The sequence below is a fragment of the Herpailurus yagouaroundi genome, unplaced genomic scaffold, assembly GCF_014898765.1.
Source record: "Herpailurus yagouaroundi ecotype Mexico unplaced genomic scaffold, PumYag 246, whole genome shotgun sequence".
Taxonomy (NCBI): Eukaryota; Metazoa; Chordata; class Mammalia; order Carnivora; family Felidae; genus Herpailurus; species Herpailurus yagouaroundi.
In genome coordinates this window covers 809,412-830,613 of record NW_024412463.1, presented here as the reverse complement: position 1 = coordinate 830,613, position 21,202 = coordinate 809,412, and the positions used below count along the sequence as shown (strand labels likewise).

The following is a 21,202-nucleotide window of genomic DNA, read 5'->3' as shown; positions in this document are numbered from 1 at the left end:
TTTGAAGATGCCAGTCATGTGCCGGGTGTTTGATAGGAACACTTACATCTCTGTGCAATCCATCTACCTCAAGAGGTAGATATTTTTATCCTCGTTTTACAGGTGAGGAAACATACTCAGGAGTGAAGTGACGTGCGTGTTCCATCACTGGTAAATGGCACAGCTGAGATTTGAACCCAGGTCTGCAGACTCCAGCTGAGATGCTGAGGAAATAAGACAGTGTGTGCATCCCTAGAGTTCGTGCAGTCTGACAGGAATCCTTAGTGATCTGTCTCCAGGAAGGGTGGCCTCCTGGGGTTAGGAAAAGTCTCTAGAAGACTGGGTTTTGCAGGGCTGCTAAAGCTGAGGAAAGGCCAGAGTATGAGGTGAATGCTGATTAGAGGAAGTACCCAGTCTGAACTTGGCTCTGTGGGATGGCCGCTAGGAGATTTCTGAGCCCAAGTGTCCTAGGTCCTGGCATTCTAGGGGGACCATTGGGTCCCATTAGCAATAAGATTCCTCGGTTCGCTGCATTCTACCCTGCTACCCAAAGAGGACCCCACTTTTCTCCAGTGTCTGCCCTAAGAGTTTCTGGAAGTTTCTCCTAAGCCCGCATGTTGTCTACTGGGCGTGGCTCCTGCATCTGCTAAGGGCTACTGTCTCCATCAAGTGCTTGGAGTGGGGTCTAGGGAACAGCTAGATCAGGGTCACTCAGGATTGTGTCCTACCTGGCAATCATTGGTCAGGGGACAGTTTATCCAAACAGGTGTGCCTAACTTTGGGTCTCAAGGAGGAAGGGTCGGCCTGCTGTTTCTCTCTCTTCCAGACGTCTTTGGGTTCCTTATCCAAGCTTGTGTGCCCCAAGGAGGGGCAGACTGTCACGGTTAGGAATTCAAGACTCTGTGGCTGGGTGACCTTGGGAAAGTCACATTCCTCTCTTGTCCCTGAGTTTCTCTGTCTGTAAAATGGGTGTCATAACAGCAACTGTGATTCCCTAGAGTTGTCAAAAGATGAAACAGGATCATGGTGCTTAGCACCGTGAAGAGTAACTGTCACTGTCATTGATGATGATATTAATAGTAATACCATCGTGGCTAAGCCAGTTGTCCGCAGGCCCCCGTTGCCAGCGGGGCCCTGGGGCCCTGGGACCCTGAGCTTTGGGAATAGCGGTGCCTGTGTGCATACGTTTCCCGCTGGAAGCTGTGCTCTTACTTTGTTTCCTGCCCCAGGACTCTCCTCCACAAGGACCTCCAGGCACTCACGGAAGCCATGTACACCAACCTCCGCACTGTCCTGCTGGGGGACGCCACAGAAGCGGGCGGTGGCTGGCATGAGATGGGTCTCCTCGACTTCTCCTACAACTTCCTGCTCAGGTGAGCCGGTGCGGCTCCCCTCGTTGGGAGTGGAGCCCAGCACTCTGCACCCGGGTCAGCCGTTAATAGTGGCCACGGGAACCATGAAGACTTTGTGGGTGGGGAAGCAGTTTGGGACACTCAGAAGCAAAGACTGCAAGATGACCTTTCGTGTCTGGACCCCAGGCGTGCACCTGGCTCAGGCTGTGAGTCGTAAAGGAGGCACAAGTCAGGAAAAGGGGCCTTGCCAGCTGTCCAGAGAGGGAGTAGCAAAACAAGGTTTCAGAGACCATCTTTTCCTGTGGTTTCCAAACCTTAGACGTCACAGGACCAGGAAAACAAAACGTTCGGGAGGCCAACCCAGGACTTCAACTTTTTATCAGAACTTGTAAACTTATAGTAAAAACTGCACTAACGTTCCTTCCTTCAGGAGGCCCAGACAGTATTCCAGGCACTGGACGTACAGCAGGGGAAAGACAGACAACAGACTGAAACGCACCGGGCTGACGCTCGTTGGAGAGACCGATAATACACCAGTAAATAAAGACAGTTATGTCAGAGAGTGACAAATACAGACAACGGAGATCCGCAGATGGGTTGATTGTGTGTGGGGAGCTCTCTGAACCAGGCTGAAAGTAAGGGCTTCTCTGCGGGTCTGGCCTCAGAGTTGGGAGCTGGCCACAAGTAGGCGGTAGGACCAGCAGGTGCAGAGTCGCGGAGGTAGGAGGAAGCTTGGGCGGCGGGCCACTGTGGCTGACCGCAGCGAACCCAGGCAGTGGGGTTAAGATGAGTCAGAGCACTTGCAGAAACCGAGTCTCACAGAGCCCCGAGGCCGTGAAGGGCTTTGGAATACATTCTCAGTAAAAAGAGTGGGGGGGGGGGGGGGGGGGGGAGGGTTAAGCAGGGGCCTGACGTGATTGGACTTGGGCTTCACAGCTCTCTCTGGTGTGTGGCAGGAGAGGCAGGAGGGCCCGTTGGGAGGCTGTTATAGTCACCCAGGTGAGAGACCGGGAGCCTGGACCCAGAGGTGACGGGGAGATGGCAACAATGGGGTATTTCTGGGGGACAGAGCTGACGGGACCTGCTGAGGATTTGATTGGGGCCATGGGGGGGAGGGGAGCGGGGGTGCAGGCTGTGAGTGGGGAGAGGAATAAGGACAGCCCGCTGATTGCTGCTGGTGCCGCTAGCTGACCAGCATTTCATAAACCAAAGCTCATTTCAGCTACTTCAAAAAAATTGGAGACACAGTTTCAGAATAAAGGAGAGGCATTTGCTGCCACATATGGGGACCCAGGCACGTTTGGGACAGCTATGTATGTGCACGCAGTGTGGGCTCAAGGGGTGTAAACGCATTTCACTCTCACAATCCCTCTCCGAGGCTGGGACTGTACAAACCCCGTTTGAGAGATGCAAAAGCCGAGGCCAGGAGGACCTAAGGCATTTGCCTCGAGTCCCGTCGCGGGGGTCCTGGCAGGGCTGTCCGCAGAGCCCACGCTTTCCAGCACGACCTTTGATGTGTCGGTGGCCCACGTTTTTTCTCCTGTCACCCTGGGGTGGCGCACACACCATCAAGGGCTGTAATTCATCTGGGTGATGCTGGTCTGGTCCACCCCGTCCTCGTGTGATGGGGACACCGAGGTCCAGGGAGGAGCAGCTAAAACCACTCCGCAAGTTCCCAGCAGGGCATCTCCCACGTCTCCTGGCTCCCGTGGCCCCATGTCCTTCTCTGAGAGAAGCAGTGAGAGAGGAAAAGCTGTGGCATCAGGGAAGTGGGGACAGTGGGGTGGTGGCTGGGCTGTCTAGGCCCCTGGCAACAGCAGTGTGTGTGTCTTGGGGGGGGGGGGGGGGGAGTCAGATGTAAATGGACCCCTGTGTCTTCAGGGTCTGAGGCCTGGCTGGGCTGGAGCTCCTGTTTCCTGGCTTGGTGGGCTTGGACCTTCTTGGTGCCGTCCGCGGCCCCTGGGACAGGAAGGGGATGATTGGGTTGGATGACAGGAGGTGCAGGTTCATGTAGCCCCAAACCATGAGATGCCACCACTTAAGCCCCCCAACCTGTCCTATGGCACCCCTGCCTTGCTCAGAGTCCCATCCGGAGTTCTAACCCGGGCCGCAGGATCCTGTGTGATCTGCCCCGGCCCAGCACACTCCCACCCCAAGGCCTTTGCAGTTTCTGTTCCCTTGCCTGAGAATGCTGTTCCCTACATGTCTGCATGACTCTTGCCTCACTTCATTCCCATCTCAAGTGTCACCTCAGAGAGGCCTTTCCTGACCTCCCCCCACTTAGTCTGAGAGCCCTCTCTACCCAGCTCTAGTCCAGTCCTATTCTTCTTCATGGCTCCTGGCGCCACCTATAGGTCACATGGTGTTAACACATGACGATTTATTCTATCTTCCGCCAAGTTCTGTGTCACTTAGAAGTGCAGGTGGCCTTGGGAAGGGCCTTCACTTCCACAGTGTGAAACCTCATTGCCTTCTTGGGTTTTGTTGGGGTTCTGGTGGTTTAGTTTCGTTGCATATTTTTCATAGAAATATATATATACAGGGAAATGGTTCTCTGCTTTAAGGAAAAAACCAGCACAAATGGGACCAGAGACCACAGGGCCAGCTGACTCAGCTTGTTCCTGGACAAGGGAGCAGCTGTGACTCCTCTGCTGTTCAGGGTTGGCAGGCGGGACCACAGGCTCCCAGGGGCCCAAAGTCTCTCCGTTTTCAAGATGAGATGAGGGGGAAATTAAGCTTTTGTGTGGTTCCCCAATTGTTCAGTTTGTTCATAGGAAAATTCTATTAACCAAACACAACGTGTTGGTGGATGAATCTAGTTTGTGAGCTACACCTTTACAGCTCTGCCTTAAGGAAACTGAGGGCACTGGTGTGGAGAAGAGGGACCCAGGGCCTTACGTGACCGGGGGAGCGGCGGGAGGTGGGGTGGGATTCCTTCTGTGCCGATGCACAGACGCATGTGCGACCCCGGGAGGTTCAGCTGTTCTGAAGGAAGGGTTGCTGCCTTAGTCTAGTGGGCTGGGCAGGTCATGAGCTCTGCGTCTCTGAGCCCCTCCCCACCCTTCACCGCCACATTCCAGCCGGCTTTGTCTGTCCGCACCTCTGAGCCCCAGCTGGTGTATCACTCGTTCGCCTGAGTCTGTTGCCTGTTGTCTATGTTCCGCACTAGAGGGTCCACTCCCTGAGGGCCTGAGGGTTTTGTCTGTTTTCTCCACTGCTGACTCCCTGGCCCAGAACAGTCCAGGCAGAAAGTAGGAAAGGCAGGTGGTTATTAGCTGTATGCATGAAGAAAAGCTTGTAGGCCACCGTGGGAGGGTTTGGCCAGAAGCGTCCCAGGAGGACCCCCTGACCTGCTGTTCGCCTCCCCCAGAGCCGGCTACCTGACTCTGTACGGAGTCGAAGCTCTGCCACGCACCCGTGAGAGCCGGGCCCAGGACCGCACCCACTCAGCTGATGTCTTCCACACCTTCCGCCAGCTCGACCTCCTGCTCCCCAAACTGGCACGTGGCTCCCTGTCAGTGGGTAAGCACCATGGGGACCCTGGTGGGCGGTGGGGCAGACAGAGGGACCCAGAGGGGGAGCCCACAGTCAAGCTGAAGGCTCACAGGCAACATGGGCGGAAGGACATTCTCATGCCCTGGGCAGCAGTGAGATCCCTGTCCCCAGGCATATGCAAGAGTACAGTGGTAGGAGGCAGGGCTTGGGCCAGAGCTGGGGTTCCTGGTGGATGCGTTACATCTAGAGTAGGGCCTGGGGACCTCGTTGTGCGTTATTTTTATTATTTCCTATTTTTAAAGGTTTCTATTACTTTTTTCTGCTGAGGTGTGATTTTCATACAGGAAAGCACCCAGGTCCTAAATGCACGGCTGAGAGGTAAATCTAAATATTTCGTGTCCTTCCCAGTCAATACCCACCACGCAGAGGGAGCCGCCATATTGGTTCCTGTCGCCTTGGATTAGTTTTACCTGTTTGCGAATTTCCCATAAATAGAATCACGCAGCACGTGTCCTTTTGTGCCCGGCTTCTTTCACTCAGCCTCTCGTCTGTCAGCTTCGGCCAGGTGGCCGTATGTATCGGTCGTCTGTTTTCCCCGTGGCATAGCATTTCAGTAGAGTAGTCTGTCTGTCCGTCCCTGGTGGAGGGATGTGTGGGTCGTTCCCAGTTTGGGGCTGTTGTGAATCGGGCTTCTGAGAACCTTCTTTGTACCTGTCTCCCATGGCACACCTGCCTTCACCTCTCTGTTATCAGCCCTCCGCTCTTCTGACCTTGATCTTGCACACTGAAGGAGCCGTCCAGCCACATAGCATTCTCCCTGAACTCCACATCTGGAGTATTTCAGCTTGGGTCTGTGAAAATCCACCCCACTTACTGTTGTGGCTACAGAGGGAGCTCGGTGTTGGTAAAGAGGTTCCGGCAGGATTCAGTGCCCAGGGGCCATGCGAACCACTGGGCTGCACTCTCTTCTGGCCACTGTGTCTCAAACTTCTCTCGTGAGAAGAATCCTCTCGGCCCTTGTTAATAATACAAGCCCCCAGATCCCTTCCGGTCCACTTGAATCCAAGTCTCCAGGGAGGTCGGGAAACTGCATGTATTCTAAGTGGCACAGGAAGGTTGAGAAGTCGTGTGTATCCTGGACTCAGACATTGGCAGCAAAATCTGGATTCAGATGCCTACTGTGGGGCTTCTGAGCTGATGATTTGGGGCAAGTTACTGGTCTTTTTTTTTTTTACCCCAGGTCCTATCTCCAGACGGGCAGTTGAAGGGAGTGATTGATACATGCTCCGCTCACATGGCTTGAGGTAGTTTACTGGCTCCTATATAGTGTCCCTGTGCCTCAGCGATCTCATCTGTAAAGTGGGGAGAACAATAGGATCTTCCTGCAGGGTGACTGTTGGGAATGGCTGAGGTAATAAGAAAAAACACTTCTCTGTTGAACACTTTCTAGGTGCCAGATACCAGGTTAACTATGGTCTCATTCAGTGCTCACAACAGCTTATCACCCCATTTCCTTTATTTATGTAGTTTTTAAAAACCACACTTTAGCCCATTAGATTGTTTGAGAAGGAAACCTTCTCGTGATTAACAATGCAAAGATGCTGGCATATATCCCTTCACACTGTTTTGTAGGAATACTCGATTTTACAGAGACAAAGACACATATCTAGAGTGTCACTGGGTGTATTTTAAGAAGGAATTATATCTATTATCTGCAGCTTGGGTTTTTGTTTAACCTAACAACATAGCTGTGTATTCTTCCCTGTCAATACAAGTATCTTCTAGTGATATTAGCCAATGCAATTAGATAAGAGAAATCAATTACTGGCATAAGAATGAGTAAAGAAGGGATGCCTGGGTGGCTCAGTCGGTTAAGCGTCTGACTTTAGCTCAGGTCCTGACCTCACGGTTCTTGAGTTCAAGCCCCGCGTCGGGCTCTGTGCTGACAGCTCAGAGCCTGGAGAGCCTGCTTCGGATTCTGTGTCTCCCTCTCTCTCTGCCCCTCCCCCACTCATGCTCTGTCTCTCTTTCTCTCTCAAAAATAAATAAATGTTAAAAAAAAAATTTTTTTTAATGGGTAAAGAAGATGTAAGACTATCCCTGTTTGCAGAAGATCTGGTTCTGTGCTGGGAAAACCCCAGGAAATCCATGACAGAACTAACTCAAGTGAAAAAGACTGGCAGAGTGGAAGGATATACAATCAGCATGCAGAGAATTGAGTCATCTTTGCAGCTCTTGCTTGTCAGGATTTAGGCAGCCATCCCCCTCCAATGGATACTTATAATTGTTTCCTTTTGTGTGTGTGTGTGTGTGTGTGTGTGTGTGTGTGTGGCTACTTTAGTATTCCATTGTACTTGTATCTTTGCTACCATCTGGTGATTTTATTCCTCTGGACAGTTTCCTGGAAGTGGGTTTGCCATGTCAGAAGGCATACACATTAAAATTCTTGTTAGCTGCGGCCACATCATTTCCAAAACCATGGAGCAATTCATACGCCTGCCCAAAGGGAAGGAGTCTGCTCATTCCCCCACCAGATGTTATCAGTCCTTGCATTTGTTTGCCAATCTGATGGGCAGAGGCAGGTAACTTGTTGTTTTAATTTGCATTTCCCCACAGCCTTGTCAACAAACAGTTATCAGATTTTAAGACCTTGCCAACCTGATGGACAAAAAAGGACATCTGGCTTTATGGGCATTTCCCTGATCACTGTGACGGAACAGCTTTTCGTGTTTCCCCAGCCATTTGCTTTTCCTCTCCGCGGGTTACCTCTTATCATCCTTTTAGAGACAATTCATGATCTTATTGAACCATCAGTGCTAGAAGGTTGATATTATTATACCCATTTTGCAAGTAAGGAAACAGGCCCAGACAGATGAAGTCATTTGTCAGGGACACACAACTGTTAGGAGGCAGAGCCGGCAAAAGGAAAAACTTGGTCTGATTGCAAAATCCTGTGTGTAAAGCACCTGGCACCTCCCAGCATCGGTTGCTTCTCCAGGAAAGAGTGGTTTCTCCATCGCGCATTCATCCATCCATACCCACGCTCTTATAGGGGACCCTGGGTCATTCAGGGAGCCACCCTGGGCTGGGTATAGGAAAGCTGCATTTCCCAGTGTGGGCAGCAGGTGGCAGTGTTGGGGAAGGTTTCTCATCTTGGGGCTGGACAGATGGACAGCTGCCCTCAGACTTTGTTGGGCTTGTGAAGAGGGCAGCCTCTTTGGAAGAGTGATGTGGCAGAACCTGTCAAAACAGAAATGCTCATTCCCTCGAACCTGAACTCCTACTACTAGGAATTATCCTACAGCAGTGCTTGCACGCATAAGATCCTCATTGCCCTGTTGCTTATAATAATAGCAAATGCTGCAGACAGCCTGTATGTCCACCCGTGGGGACTCATGAAATAAGTTATACATTCACATAAAGGAGAACAGCAACCGTCAAGTAGAACGGGATATACCAAAACCATGCAGGAGAGTGGGTATGTTGTGGGATTTTTTAGTTTATTTTTTTTCCAGTTTCATTGAGAAATGATTGACACACGACACCACGTAAGTTTAAAGTATACAGCATGATGACCTGACTTACATATATTGTGAAATGAGCACCACGGTAAGTGTGGTTAACATCTTTGTTTTCTAAGCCTGTGGGAACATTTTGCTTCTGAGAAGGCTGAGATGGGATGGGAATGCCCGTTTGAACTCTTAGAGATGCTTTCTTTCTTTTTCTTACTTTTTTTTTTTTTTTTTTTTTTGCCACGTGGATGCATTATTTCTCCTCCACTATTAAAATTATAAACATTTTGGGGCACCTGGGTGGCTCAGTTGGTTAAGTGTCTGACTGTTGTTGATCTTGGCTCAGGTCATGATCTCATGGTTCATGAGATCGAGCCCCACATTGGGCTCTATGCTGACAGTGCAGAGCCTGCTTGGGATTCTCTCTCCCTCCCTCTCTCTCTGCCCCTCCCCTGCTCTCACTCTCTGTCTCTCCAACTAAATAAATAAACATCTAAAAGCACCATTTAAAACAAATGTATAAACATATTTTAAAAGAAAATTGACCCTTTGGGGGATGCTTAGATCACAGAGTCTGGTGCTTCTCATATAGGAGGGAATTGGGGGCAGATAGAGCCCCAAGCTAAATATACTGCTTTCTGGAACATTCGTTTTACTAAATTATTTGGGAGGGGCGTGTTTTCTTTGAATATTGTTTTGGAAGGAGAAGCATCCTTATAATAAAGAATGACAGAGTCTAGGGGTGCCTGGGCGGCCCGGTTGGTTGGGTGTCTGATTGTTGATTTCAGCCCAGGTCATGATCTCGCAGTTCGTGGGATCGAGCCCCGCATCTGACTCTGTGATTGGGCTCCTCCCTCTGCTCCTCCTTTGCTCATGTTCTCTCCCTCTCTCTCAAAAATAAACATGAAAGAGAAAGAGAAAGAAAGAAAGAAAGAAAGAAAGAAAGAAAGAAAGAAAGGAAGGAAGGAAGGAAGGAAGGAAAAAGAAGGAATCACAGAGTCTAATGCAAAAATCTAATGCATTTTTTAGGGAAAAGACAGGACTTTAATTTTTTTTTTTAATGTTTATTTATTTTTGAGACAGAGAGTACGAGTAGAGGAGGGGCAGAGAGAGGGAGACACAGAATCCGAAGCAAGCTCCAAGTTCAGAGCTGTCAGCACAAGAGCCCGAGGTGGGGCTCGAACCCGAAAACACAGGACTTTAAAGATATGTCCCTCTCTGGACTATGCCCAGGTTTCTAGGGCACAGAGGGGCTTCTGAGGAAAAACTTGAGAGGTACTCAACTCTGGGCCCCTCGTTTTACAGATGGGAAGACTGAGACCCAGTGGTGGACAGGGCCTTGGCCAAGGCCACACAGCATGGGAGGTCTGGAATTTGAACCTGCAATGCAATTACTAGTTACACAGGCCTGGGAGTTCTGATTCACAGCACTGAGTCATTACACTGGGGCTGATAAATAATACTTAAGAATAATGGCAAGAATGTAGCAAGCATGACATGCTAGACCCCTACCAGTACCAAGTGTGTTCTGTGTTTTTATATCCTCCTAGTGATCCCATGAGCTCGGTTGCCCCCATTTTACAGATGGGGAGGTCGAGGCTCAGAGATCCAAAATCTTTGCAAAAGATGATCTTTCTAGGAAGGGACAGAGCTAGGATTTCTACCAGGGTCTCTGGCTGCCAACTGTGTGTTCTTTATTTCACATATTATTATTATTTGCTAAGTATAGAAACAATACATGAATATATTCTCCATGGAATCACTGTCTGTTTTCTAAGTTAATACATTCAATTTCTGCACAACCCTTTGTGTGGGTACTTCTGTTATAGCAGTTTACAGGTTTGAAAACTGAGGAGTTGTGAGGTGGGGTGGGTTTTTGTTGTTGTTGAATTGCAAGAGTTCTTTATATATTTTGGATCCTAGACCCTTACCAGATCTATGATTTGCAAATATTTTCTCTCATTCTGCTCATTGTCTTTTCATACTGTGTTGCTTTTTAAAGTCATCCTTAGAAGCTGTGTTGACAGTGATATTCAAGGTTTGTAATTGTGCTGTCAGACCTCAAAGAATCCCAGTCATTTCCAAATCTGTGTTAAATTTCTTTGCTCCCTTCTTTAGCTATTTCATCAGCTAACTCTTACAAATCCAGCATGAGCATCAACCAAGGGCCTTTAGCACTTCCTTTACCCTCCACTCACTTGTTGAAAACCTCCACATGCCCAGGTCCCATGCCCCCAAGATTCTGACAAGATTGGTCTGCAGTGGGACCTGGGCATCCAGAGGGTTAAAGCTTCTGGGCGATTCTCCAGTGCCCCAAAAGTTGAGAGACATAGGAAGATAATGTATTTCAGAGGAACAGTTGGGCTCATTGCTTTAAATCGAGAAGTACAGGAGCACCTGGGTGGCTCTCTCGGTTAAACGTCCAACTCTTGGTTTCGGTCAGGTCATGATCTAACAGGTTGTGAGTTCAAGCCCTGCGTTGGGCTCCGTGCTGACAGCTCAGAACCTGGAGCCTGCTTCAGATTCTGTGTCTTCCTCTCTCTCTCTCTCTCCCCCTCCCCCACTCATGCTCTGTCTCTCTCAAAAATAAATAAACATTAAAAAATATTAAATTGAGAAGTATATCACCTGAAAAGGTCCGGAGGTTGAAGAAAAGCGTATGGAGCATATTATTTGAAAATATAATATGCTTAAAATATATGTATATTTTAATATAAGTTTACCCTACGTTTTCCACCCTTTCGAATACCCTGTAATATGCAACCCAGTCTAGAACCATTGGGTGGATGGGTCTTCCTGAAACACTGCTTCGTGGTTCCAAAAAGCCAGTGAGAGAATCTCTAGTCCTTGGGAATTTTGTAACCATCCAAAGCGACACCCACTTTTCCAAGGGGTGATTTCGGAAGAACCAAATCTCTTATTTGCACGTACATCTGTAAATACAGCATCGTCTTGCAGTGTGGACACAGTGTATGAATAATAAGCACCTGGCTTTGTGCCCTCAACAGTCTGCCCGGCCGGGCCCATCTGGATCCGTACCTCGGTTTCCACCGCCTGTGGTGCCCCAGAGCCTAACACCCTGTTGTTTACTTAAAGGTGCCTGTGAACTGGTAATCCGTGGGCCAGAGCTGCCCTTCAGAGAGGCTTTTGTGGCCTGCACAGTGACGAACATTTCTTGCCCAGGTGCCGGCCTTAAAGCACATGGGAAGACTCCCTGTGAACATCTGGACTTTCATTTTCTTCTGAAAACTCAGGCTCCCTGGCCGTGCTGGGCCAAGTTCCTCTGCCAGGCTGGTGGTCACCCCGACCCTCCTGTTCCCCATGGCCCCATCCTGGCCCTCCTCCTTCATTTACTTTACCTGCCTTCCCTGGAGGTAGTTGAGCTTGAGACCCCTAGGCCCATCTTTCCCCTCTCGATAGCAGTTAAGTCATTTCCCACGTCTCCTGAACGGAGCTGTGCGAGTCGGCTCATGTCGTCTCCTTGTGCACATGGCTGGCGTTGCTTTGGGATGGGACCCTGGGAAGGGAGATGGGGCTCCGCGTTTCCTGTTCCTTCCCCTGCTGTGTAAGAAACACCGTTCATTTAATGCGTGTTAACAGAGCACCTCCTGCGGGCCAGGTGCTGGAGACAGAGCTCACAGAGGTGAGCGAGACAGGACCCCTCACTCCTGGCCACCGGAGTGAGACAGATAATAACAAGTTGGCATTTGAAGGCCTTTCTTGGGTCCTCTTTCCCCACCGCGAAGAGTGACACCCAGAAGAGCCTTGGCCTCCCGGGACATTGGGGCTGGGTGGCCTTGGGCCCGGGGTGGATCTGTAACCCCCGCCCCCCTGTGCTCTGTCCCTGTAGGGGATAAGGACCGCGTGTGCAGAGTCAAAGGTCACCTGTGGAAGCTGCTGTCCCCAGCCAGACTTGCTGCTCGGGCCCACCGGAGCAAGTGGCTGGGGAGTTACCTGCTGTACCTGGAGGAGATAGGGGTGCCGGAGGACATGCAGGCCCGGGCCCTGGTGCTGCAGCTCTGGGCCACACAGGTGGGTGGATGGTGCACACGGGTGTGGTTGTGCGTGTGAGTGCATGTGTCTCTGTGTGTGCCATCAGGCACACGCAGGCACACGTGTGAGTGTGCATAGGAGTGTGCGTGCGTGGGTGTGTGCATCTGCGAGTGTTTCTCCACATGAGCGTGGGTGTGGGTATGTGAACATACCCAGCTGTCTGCCCCAGTTCCCGGACTTTCTTAACCATCAGACGGTATCGGGAATGGGATCATTCATTCAGTGTTAATTTATTCTAATTTGGAAAAATGTCAAACTTAGAGAAAAGCTGTGTGTTGGGGCGCCTGGGTGGCTCAGTCGGTTGAGCAACTGACTTTGGCTCAGGTCATGATCTCGCGGTCCGTGGGTTCGAGCCCCGCGTCGGGCTCTGGGCTGACAGCTCGGAGCCTGGAGCCTGTTTCAGATTCTGTGTCTCCCTCTCTCTCTGCCCCTCCCCTGTTCATGCTCTGTCTCTCTCTGTCTCAAAAATAAATAAATGTTAAAAAAAAAGAGAGGGTGCCTGGGTGGTTCTGTCGATTTAGCCTCTGACTTTGGCTCAGGTCATGATCTCACAGTCTGTGAGTTCGAGCCCCAGGTCCAGCTCTGTGCTGACAGCTCAGAGCCTGGAGCCTGTTTCAGATTCTGTGTCTCCCTCTCTCTCTGATCCTCCCCCATTCATGCTCTGTCTCTCTGTCTCAAAAATAAATAAACGTTAAAAATATTTTAAAAAATAATAATAAAATTAATAAAAAATAAAAAAAAAGAGAGAAAAGCTGTGTGAATAGTTTAATAAACATACACAGTTCACCTTGAGTTCCCAATTTTTAACATTTTATCACATGTGCCTTCTCCCCCTCCCCTCCTCCTCCTCCCTGTCTCCCTACTGGGGTTATTTTACTGAGTCGTTTGCAGACAAGTAGCAGACATCATGACTCTTTATCCCTAATTACTTCAGTGTATATTCCTAAGAGCAAGAAGGTTCCCCTACATGACACAGTACGAGGATCACATTCAGGACAATTAACCCAGATTCAGGATCATTATCTAATAGTCCCGATTCAGTCTTGCCACTTGTCCCAACAATGTCCTTTATGGCTCATCTTGGTCCGACATCCAATCCAGGATCACACGGTGCCTTTAGTCATTCTGTCTTTTGAGTTTTCTTTAATGTGGAACAGTTTCTGTGCCTTTCATTGTTTTTCATGACCTTGACATTTTTGAAGTATGCAGAACAGTCATTTTGAAGAATTATTTAAAAGTTCCGTTGAGTACTTACCTAGACCTCAAAGATCTGCTTTTGTTGCTTATGTTTTAGCTGGTGCAGACAGTCAAGGAAGTGCATACAGGGTGATTTTATTTTATTTTATTTTATTATTTTATTTTATTTTATTTTATTTTGTTTTATTTATTTTATTTCATTTCATTTTATTTTATTTTATTTTATTATTTTATTTTATTATTTTATTTCATTTCATTTTATTTTATTTTATTTTATTATTTTATTTTATTATTTTATTTCATTTTATTTTATTTTATTTTATTTATTTTATTATTTTATTTTATTATTTTATTTCATTTCATTTTATTTTATTTTATTTATTTTATTTTATTATTTTATTTTATTATTTTATTTAATTTCATTTCATTTTATTTTATTTTGTTTTATTTATTTTATTTTATTATTTTATTTTATTATTTTATTTTATTTTATTTTATTTTATTTTAAGTTTAAGTTTATTTATTTTGAGAAAGAGAGAAAGTGTGTGTGCACCTGCACAAGTGGGGCAGGGGCAGAGAGGGAGGGAGTGGGGGAGAGAGAGAGAATGAGCGAATGAATCCCAAGCAGGCTCTGTGCTGTCAACAAGGAGACTGGTGAGATCATGACCTGAGCCAAAATCAAGAATCAGACGCTTAACCAACTGAGCCACCCAGGCACCCTGTACAGGGTGAATTTAGATGTGGATATACACAGGATGTAAAATGGAGTCAGGAATAGAGAGATCCTGGGGGTCTGTTGTCATCAAGGTGGTTGAGGAAGACTGAGAAGGAGAGGTTTGGCTGATAAGAAAGAGCTGAAGTTGGGGGCTTGGGAGAGATGTGGGACTAGAGCATTCCGAGTAGGGGAAACAAAGTGCAAAGGCCCTGGGGTTGCATCATACCCAGTGTTTGGACAATAGGAAGGAGTTGAGTGTGGCTGAAGCAGAGTGAGGAGGGGTAGGAATGAGGGAAGAGATCATGGATGGCATGTGGGTCCCAGTAAGTAAAAACTTGGGGTTTTTCTGTGGCTGAGGTGGGAGCCCTGGGAATGTTCTAAGCAGAGGAGGGAAAGAATCTCAGGAGCAAAGGCAGAAGTAAGGACACCAATGAGACAGTGGCGGTAGGACCAGGTGGTGGCCGTGGAGGTGAAGAGGAAATTCTGGAAACAGAGAAGCCAGCGCCAGTGGGTATGGTAATGGACCAGATACTGGGGTGAGAGAAAGCAGAGCTGAGGATGCTACCTCTCAAGGCCTGGTCCTGCCCTCTCCTGGACCCCAGAGCCCTGCACCTTCTCTTGGCCCCTCCTCAGCGGTGACAGCTGCACAGACTGACATTTCTGGGTAATTCCCTTCCCATCGACTTGCAGCTTATTTTTAGTTTTCTCTCAGAGCCATTAACTGTCCTTGCAGGCAAAGGCTGGCAAGGGGCAAGGGCTGGGTTTAATCAGCAGTTGGGGCCCCATTAGTGCCTAATAACATATTTATGGGTAGAGACTTGGAGCTCCCAACCGCCCCCAGAATCCCTTGCAGAATGACCTCTGTCAGCAGAACTAGATGCTGGCTTGGGGGCTTGAGTGGCAGAGAGTCTGGGGAACAGCCTTTGGTGGGGCCAGGAGAACTGAGCAGGGCTTGGGGACAGGACATCCTCTGACTCTGCATTGTTGACAGTGTGCAGAATTCAGGCAGGTGACAAGATGCTTCGAGAGCTTGAGTCTTTTTTTTTAAATTTTTTAATGTTTATTCATTTTTGAAAGACAGGGAGAGACAGAGTACAAGCAGGGGTGGGGTGGAGAGAGAGGGGGACACAGAATCCGAAGCAGTCTCCATCCAGGCTCCAAGCTGTCAGCACAGAGGCCGACGCGGGGCTCGAACTCACGGGCCATGAGGTCATGACCTGGGCCGAAGTCGGACGCTCAACGGACTGAGCCACCCAGGCGCCCCGAGGGCTCGAGTCTTAAGAGCAGGGCCAAGATGCTGAGAAGCCCCGTGGTGTTGGACACAGGCCCTGTGACCCACCTGCCTGGATTTGAATCCTGACTTTGCCACTCCCTGGCAAACCAGTCCCTTATGTTCTTGGTGCCTCAGTTTACTCAGCTGTAAAGTGAAGGTGGCAGTCAGTACCGTCCTCAAGGCGCTGTGGTGAGGATGGGAGAAAGCGATGATGGCAAACCTGTAATTGTACTGGGCAGGTGACTAGAGCTCACTAGACGTGTTCAACAGTTATTTAGTGAATGGCCACTGTGTGCTGGGCACCATTCTAGAAGCCAGGGATAGAGCAGTGAGCAGACCAAAGACCCCTGCCCTTATGGAGCTGATATTCTGGGAGAAGACACTTGGTAAACAAGTCAGCATATAAAATATAGCCAAGGTAAATATAGTCAAGTTCTGTAGAGAACCGATAAAGTGGGGGAGGGGGTGGGGAGGGCTACTTTATATAGCGTGGCCAAGGAAGCCCTCACCAGGAAGGTGACATCTGAGCAGAAATATGAAGGGAGGGGGGGAGCCATATAGATACATAGGATGAGGGCATCCAAGCAGGGGCACAGCAAGTGCAAAGGCCCTGAGGTGGGGATCAGGGTGATGTGATAGAGAGGTAGCAGGGCCCTGTGGGCTTTGGGGAGGACTTTGGCTTTTCCTCTGAGAAAGGAATTCTTTGAGGACACTGAACAGAGGAGCAACATAGCCTGCCCTCTGCTTTAGAGGCATTATTCTGCTACATCACTGAGAATCGGCTGTAGGGGGGGAAGTGGAGGCAGGGAGACCAGAGATGAGGCCACTGCAGTGTCCAGGCAAGAGAGGATGGTGATGGACCAGGGCAGGTGCCGAGGCCAAGAGAGGGAGTGAGAGCATTCTGGACACATTTCTGGGTAGAGCCAACAGGATTTGCTGTTGGACGGGACATTGAGAGAAGGTACCAACAGCGATGCCTCCAGGTTTTGGCCTGAGCAACAGGAAGGACAAAGATGCTGTTAACTGATGAGCAAGATGGTGAACGGGGCAAGCGTGCGGGGAGAGAATCAGAGGGTTGGTTTTGGGTGTGTGAGTTTGAAACAGAGAACTGGGTAGGGGGTGGGGGACACAGCTGGAGTGAAGAAGAATATGGAATTCAGGGCTGAGGCCCAGGAGGGAGACGTGCCCTTGGGAGGTGTTGGTGTGGTGGTGGTTTGGGCAGCCACTGGTCTGGAGACCGCAGGGGCTCAGGGGGATGGAGAGGGGACCCAGCCCCTGGCCTCTCCAGCTGTGGGGTTCAGGAAGGCGGAGAGGAGTCTGCCTGAAAACCGAGGAGGAGTGGTCGGGGGGGGGCTGTGGGAGGGGAACCGAGAGGGGGCCACCCAGAGGCCAGCTGCAGAAAGTTCTGAGACGTGGCCAGATGGTAGCTTGGCTGCTATCGTCAGATCAGAGTGGAGCCCGGAGGCTCCAGCCCCCGGGGGCTAGAGGGCCGCCCAGGTCAGGGAAGAGGCTGGCTCTGAAGGGGTGAGGTGGGCAGAGCGAGGCGTTCACGAAGGCCTGCCTGGCAGGCCCACGGTGGCCCAGGCTTCCCTCCCAGCTCTGAGGCATTGGGGGGGGGGGGGAGGGGCGACCGTGTCAACCCTAAAAGAAACAGATTTTTTTTTAATCACAAAAAATGAAAAGAGATGTCACCTGTGACCTCCCATCCCTCAGCTCTGCTTTCTTCCCTCATGGCTCCAGGCCCAGACGGGCTGCCCCAGAGGGTGGCCGTGAAGGGTGCCAGCAGCTCCTGGCAGCTGGGCAGCCCCCCGTGGAGGAGGGCTTCTCCTTCCCGTGGATTCTCCCACAAATCCCAGGTCTGAGGCTCATTGGCCCAGCCCGAGTCACACGTCCCCTCTGAGTATATCACCGAGTGGCCCAGCCCGGGTAGCGAGTCCACACCTGAGGTCTGGAGGGTGTGGCTCAGCCCCAGATGCCCAGAGTGAAGTAGGAGGTACTTCTTCGAAGGAAAATGGGGTGCTGCTATCCACAGGCAAGGGAGTGGAAGCAGGGCAGGCAGGGTGCACGTGTCCCCCACTCCGCCTGGCTCTGTGGTGAGGTGGCCACAAAGTGGAGCACAGGATCCCAGTGCCGTGTCCGGTGCACTTTGAGCGCCCCCTGGAGGTCAGCTGCTGCCATTCACAGGAAAGGTAGAGCAGAGGACAGGCGCTCCTGGGTGAGTGGACTTTGGCTGCAGGGGTGGGGAATGAGGCTAGACGAGATGTATTCTCCTGGGTAAACGGAGGCGGGGCCCTATGGGAGACAGCTCGACTTCCAGGGTAGTGAGTTCAAGATCTCTTGTAGAGGTGTGATCACATACACGTGCACACTCACACGTCTGTGCCGTGGGTGGAAGGCAGTCCTTGCTGCCTCCCTAACTTGCCATGGTTTTTTCTGGAAGGCAGAGATCACTGAGCAGCCTCATGGTCCCCTCATGCTTTGTGATTAATGAGCGGTGGCCCCCATCAGACTGTCCAGGCAAGACAAAATGGCCTTGGCCCTGGGTTCACCCAAGGCTAAATTATTTATCACCTACACCCCCCTGGCTGTTTAAGTGATGGACAGCAAGTGACCTTGCTTGTCTCTGTAGGACCTGAGATGCCAGAGGAAATCTCAGAGTCCAAGGCCCCACCTCGTTCTCAAACGGGGTAGGGGAGGAGAGGAGGGGTGCTGGGAGGGGAGACCACTTCTGAGCACCTACTCTGTGCCCAGCAGGCGGAGATGGCTTATGTTACCCCATTTAACCAGGATGGAGGTTTTGAGACCCAGAGTGGGAAGTGACTTGTCCAGAGTCACAGAAAGCGGGGAGCTGGGTTGTAAACCCAACTCTGCCTGGTCCAGTCCAGGGTTCTGCCAGCCCACCTCCCAGGCTGCCTTGGACATAGAGGATTCTTCCACAAATACCATTGAACTCCTGCTGTGCGCGGGACTGGGGAGTGCTTAGTTGGCCTTTTTGGTGAAATGGGTGATAATGGTACCTGCTTGAAGGGAGAATTGAATGAGGGAACAATGGCACTTCCTTGGTGCTGAATTCACAGCAGCTAAAGAAAAAAAAAACCCAGAAAATCTGTTTCACCATCATTGATGCTTTGGTCCATTTGTTTTCTGCCTTTTTCTGTACATTTCTTTTCTGTGATTAAGATCATGGAGTTTTTTGTTGTTATTTAGGTTTGTGTTTTTTGTTTTTGTTTTTGTTTTTTTTTTTTGAGAGAGAGAGAGAGTGCATGCAAGCAGGGAAGGGGCAGAGATGGAGAGAGGGAGAGAGAAAACCCCAAGCAGTCTCTGCCCTGTCAGCGCAGAGCCCGATTCGGGGCTTGATCTCACAAACCATGAGATCATGACCTGAGCTGAAATCAAGAGTCGGATGCTTAACCAGCTGAGCCACCAGGTGCCCCAAGATCATGCAGTTTTTAAAATCCAAGTTTTAATTTTACTTACTATCATGTCACAAGCATTTCTCCATGTCATTGCAGATCAGTATAAAAATCACCCCACTTTTCTTTGGCTTAAAAGTACTGCATCCATTAAAAAAATTCAAACAGTGTAAAAGCGCATATGTAGTGAGAATCAGTACCTGCCACTCCCCCCCCACCCCGCCTCTCCCGCTTCGGTTCCAGAGGCTCCTTGTAGAGATGGTCCGTGCTTCTTCATGGGATCCCTCTTCAAACCTACAAATGGGAGCACAGTGAATCCCTGTTCTGGGTCCCCCTGTGCTTCAGGGCATCTTGGCTACTGTCCCATCAGTGCACACAGAGCCAGCTGCCTTTTAACGACTTCCTGTATCATCGTTCTATGGAGGGATCATCGTCTATCTCATTGATCTATTGATAGACTGGCTTTGCTTCCAATCTTTTGTTGTTACATCAGCACTGTGATCAATATCCTTGTGCAAATGTCCTTTTGTCCGTGTGCAATTATGTCTGTAATAGAATTACTGGGGAAATACGGCGTTTAATGACTATCATCAAGATGGAATGGTAGACAAAAATCGTCCCCCATATCAAGGTTAGTTGGTATTCCACCCATGTGAGCTTATTTTGGGGTACCCCACACATATTTTAGCTTCGGGAAATACCTGAATATTAAAGTGTTCAGCTAAGGCTGAAGTCTTGGAACAAGAGATTTAAAAATATTTTTTGTAGTTTTTTATTTATTCAGGTAATGTCTATACCCAACATGGGGCTCACACAACCCCGAAATCAAGAGTCACATGCTCCTCCAACCGAGCCAGCCGGGTGCCCCTAGAGCAAGAGATTTTATCCATTTTCCTAATTACTGAACTATTGAGAACTTTTACGTAATTTTTGTTCAAGAAATTACTAGCTTTCATGGTCATCGTCGATTATCGCTTCTTCGCAACATACACACACAATGTGTAAATATTTGAAAGTAGATAGCCAGGCATCACATCAGTTGCTATTGTTGTGTGACAACAAACCACAAAAATTTGGTGGCACACACTGATGAGTATTTATTTAACTCCCACATCTGTGGGTCTGCTGGATTCAGCTGCTCTGGACGAGGCGTAGCTGGACGGCCGGCTCTGTCTCACGTGTGTCTCATCCTCCTCGTGGGACCAGCAAGCCATCGGGCAAGTGGAAACAGACAAGGTCTCTTAAGGCCCGTGCTCAGAGCTGCTGCTCGGTCAGTTCTGGTCGATTCTGTTGGTCGAAACAAGTCACACAGCGGAGCCCAGATTCAGGGGGCTGGGGAAATACACTGTGCCTCTGAAATGGGAGCAGAACAAAGTCCGGGACAAGGGGCACGGATACAGGGAAGGGTGGAGAACCGGGGCGAAGGATTCGGTCGTCCTAGATGTTAACAATAATCTTAACTGATACACCTTGTTCCTACTACTGACACTTCTTTGCTGATTAGCTATGAAGATCACCTGTGTGAGCTCAGCTCAGGGATTTTGCTCAAGGTCAGGGATGCCAAGAATAGCGCTGAGAGTAGGCATCGGGCTACACCAAAGCCCCAGAGCATATTTGGGCCATGTCCTGAGCTGAAGATAAGCATGAGTCATGCCTAGATGTTTGGCAGGCATGGGAACCCAGGCCTACTGACCCCTGTGCCTTGGCCAGGGCTGTGGCTGTGGCACGGACCAGTCAGCTCTCACCCCAGGTTTGCCCTGTTGATGGTATAACAGGGGCTCCTTCTCATTGCAGGGCAACATGGGTCCTGCTGCCTTCTGGCTTCTGCTCTTCCTCCTCAAGAATCCTGAGGCCCTGGCTGCTGTCCGTGGAGAGCTTGAGCAGCTCCTCTCCAGAACAGAACAGACTGTTTCGCAAATGACCACCCTCCCCCAGAAGCTTTTGGACAGCATGCCTGTGCTTGGTGAGACAGACCCTCCAGATTAGCCCCAAAGACTGGGTCATCGTGGGCCCCCTAAGCCCTTCCCAACATGGACTCCCATCATCCAGAGTCCATCAGTGTCCTCTGACCTAGGGTCTCCCAGGACCTCCTGTCTTCTTAGACCTGGTATCTCTGTGTCCCTCACTCAGCTGCCCAGGACTCATGGTCTCTGTAGATTTTTGGTTGCAAATGGCAAAAAACCTAACTTAAACTGGCTGAAGCAGACAAAGGA

The 21,202-nt window shown here is 49.8% G+C and overlaps 1 protein-coding gene and 1 non-coding gene across 2 annotated transcripts in view; both read left to right on the top strand.

Annotated features, from left to right (window-relative positions):
• PTGIS (prostaglandin I2 synthase) overlaps positions 1 to 21,202 on the top strand; it is a 38,525-nt gene that overhangs the window by 10,388 nt on the left and 6,935 nt on the right. Inside the window, exons 4-7 of the mRNA XM_040460032.1 lie at positions 1,209 to 1,352; positions 4,702 to 4,853; positions 12,189 to 12,370; positions 20,784 to 20,952. Of these exons, the coding sequence (XP_040315966.1) occupies positions 1,209 to 1,352; positions 4,702 to 4,853; positions 12,189 to 12,370; positions 20,784 to 20,952 (647 nt within the window). The remainder of the gene's footprint in view (positions 1 to 1,208; positions 1,353 to 4,701; positions 4,854 to 12,188; positions 12,371 to 20,783; positions 20,953 to 21,202) is intronic.
• TRNAQ-UUG (transfer RNA glutamine (anticodon UUG)) lies at positions 12,674 to 12,758 on the top strand. Its single transcript has one exon. It is a non-coding gene; the product is annotated as a tRNA-Gln (tRNA).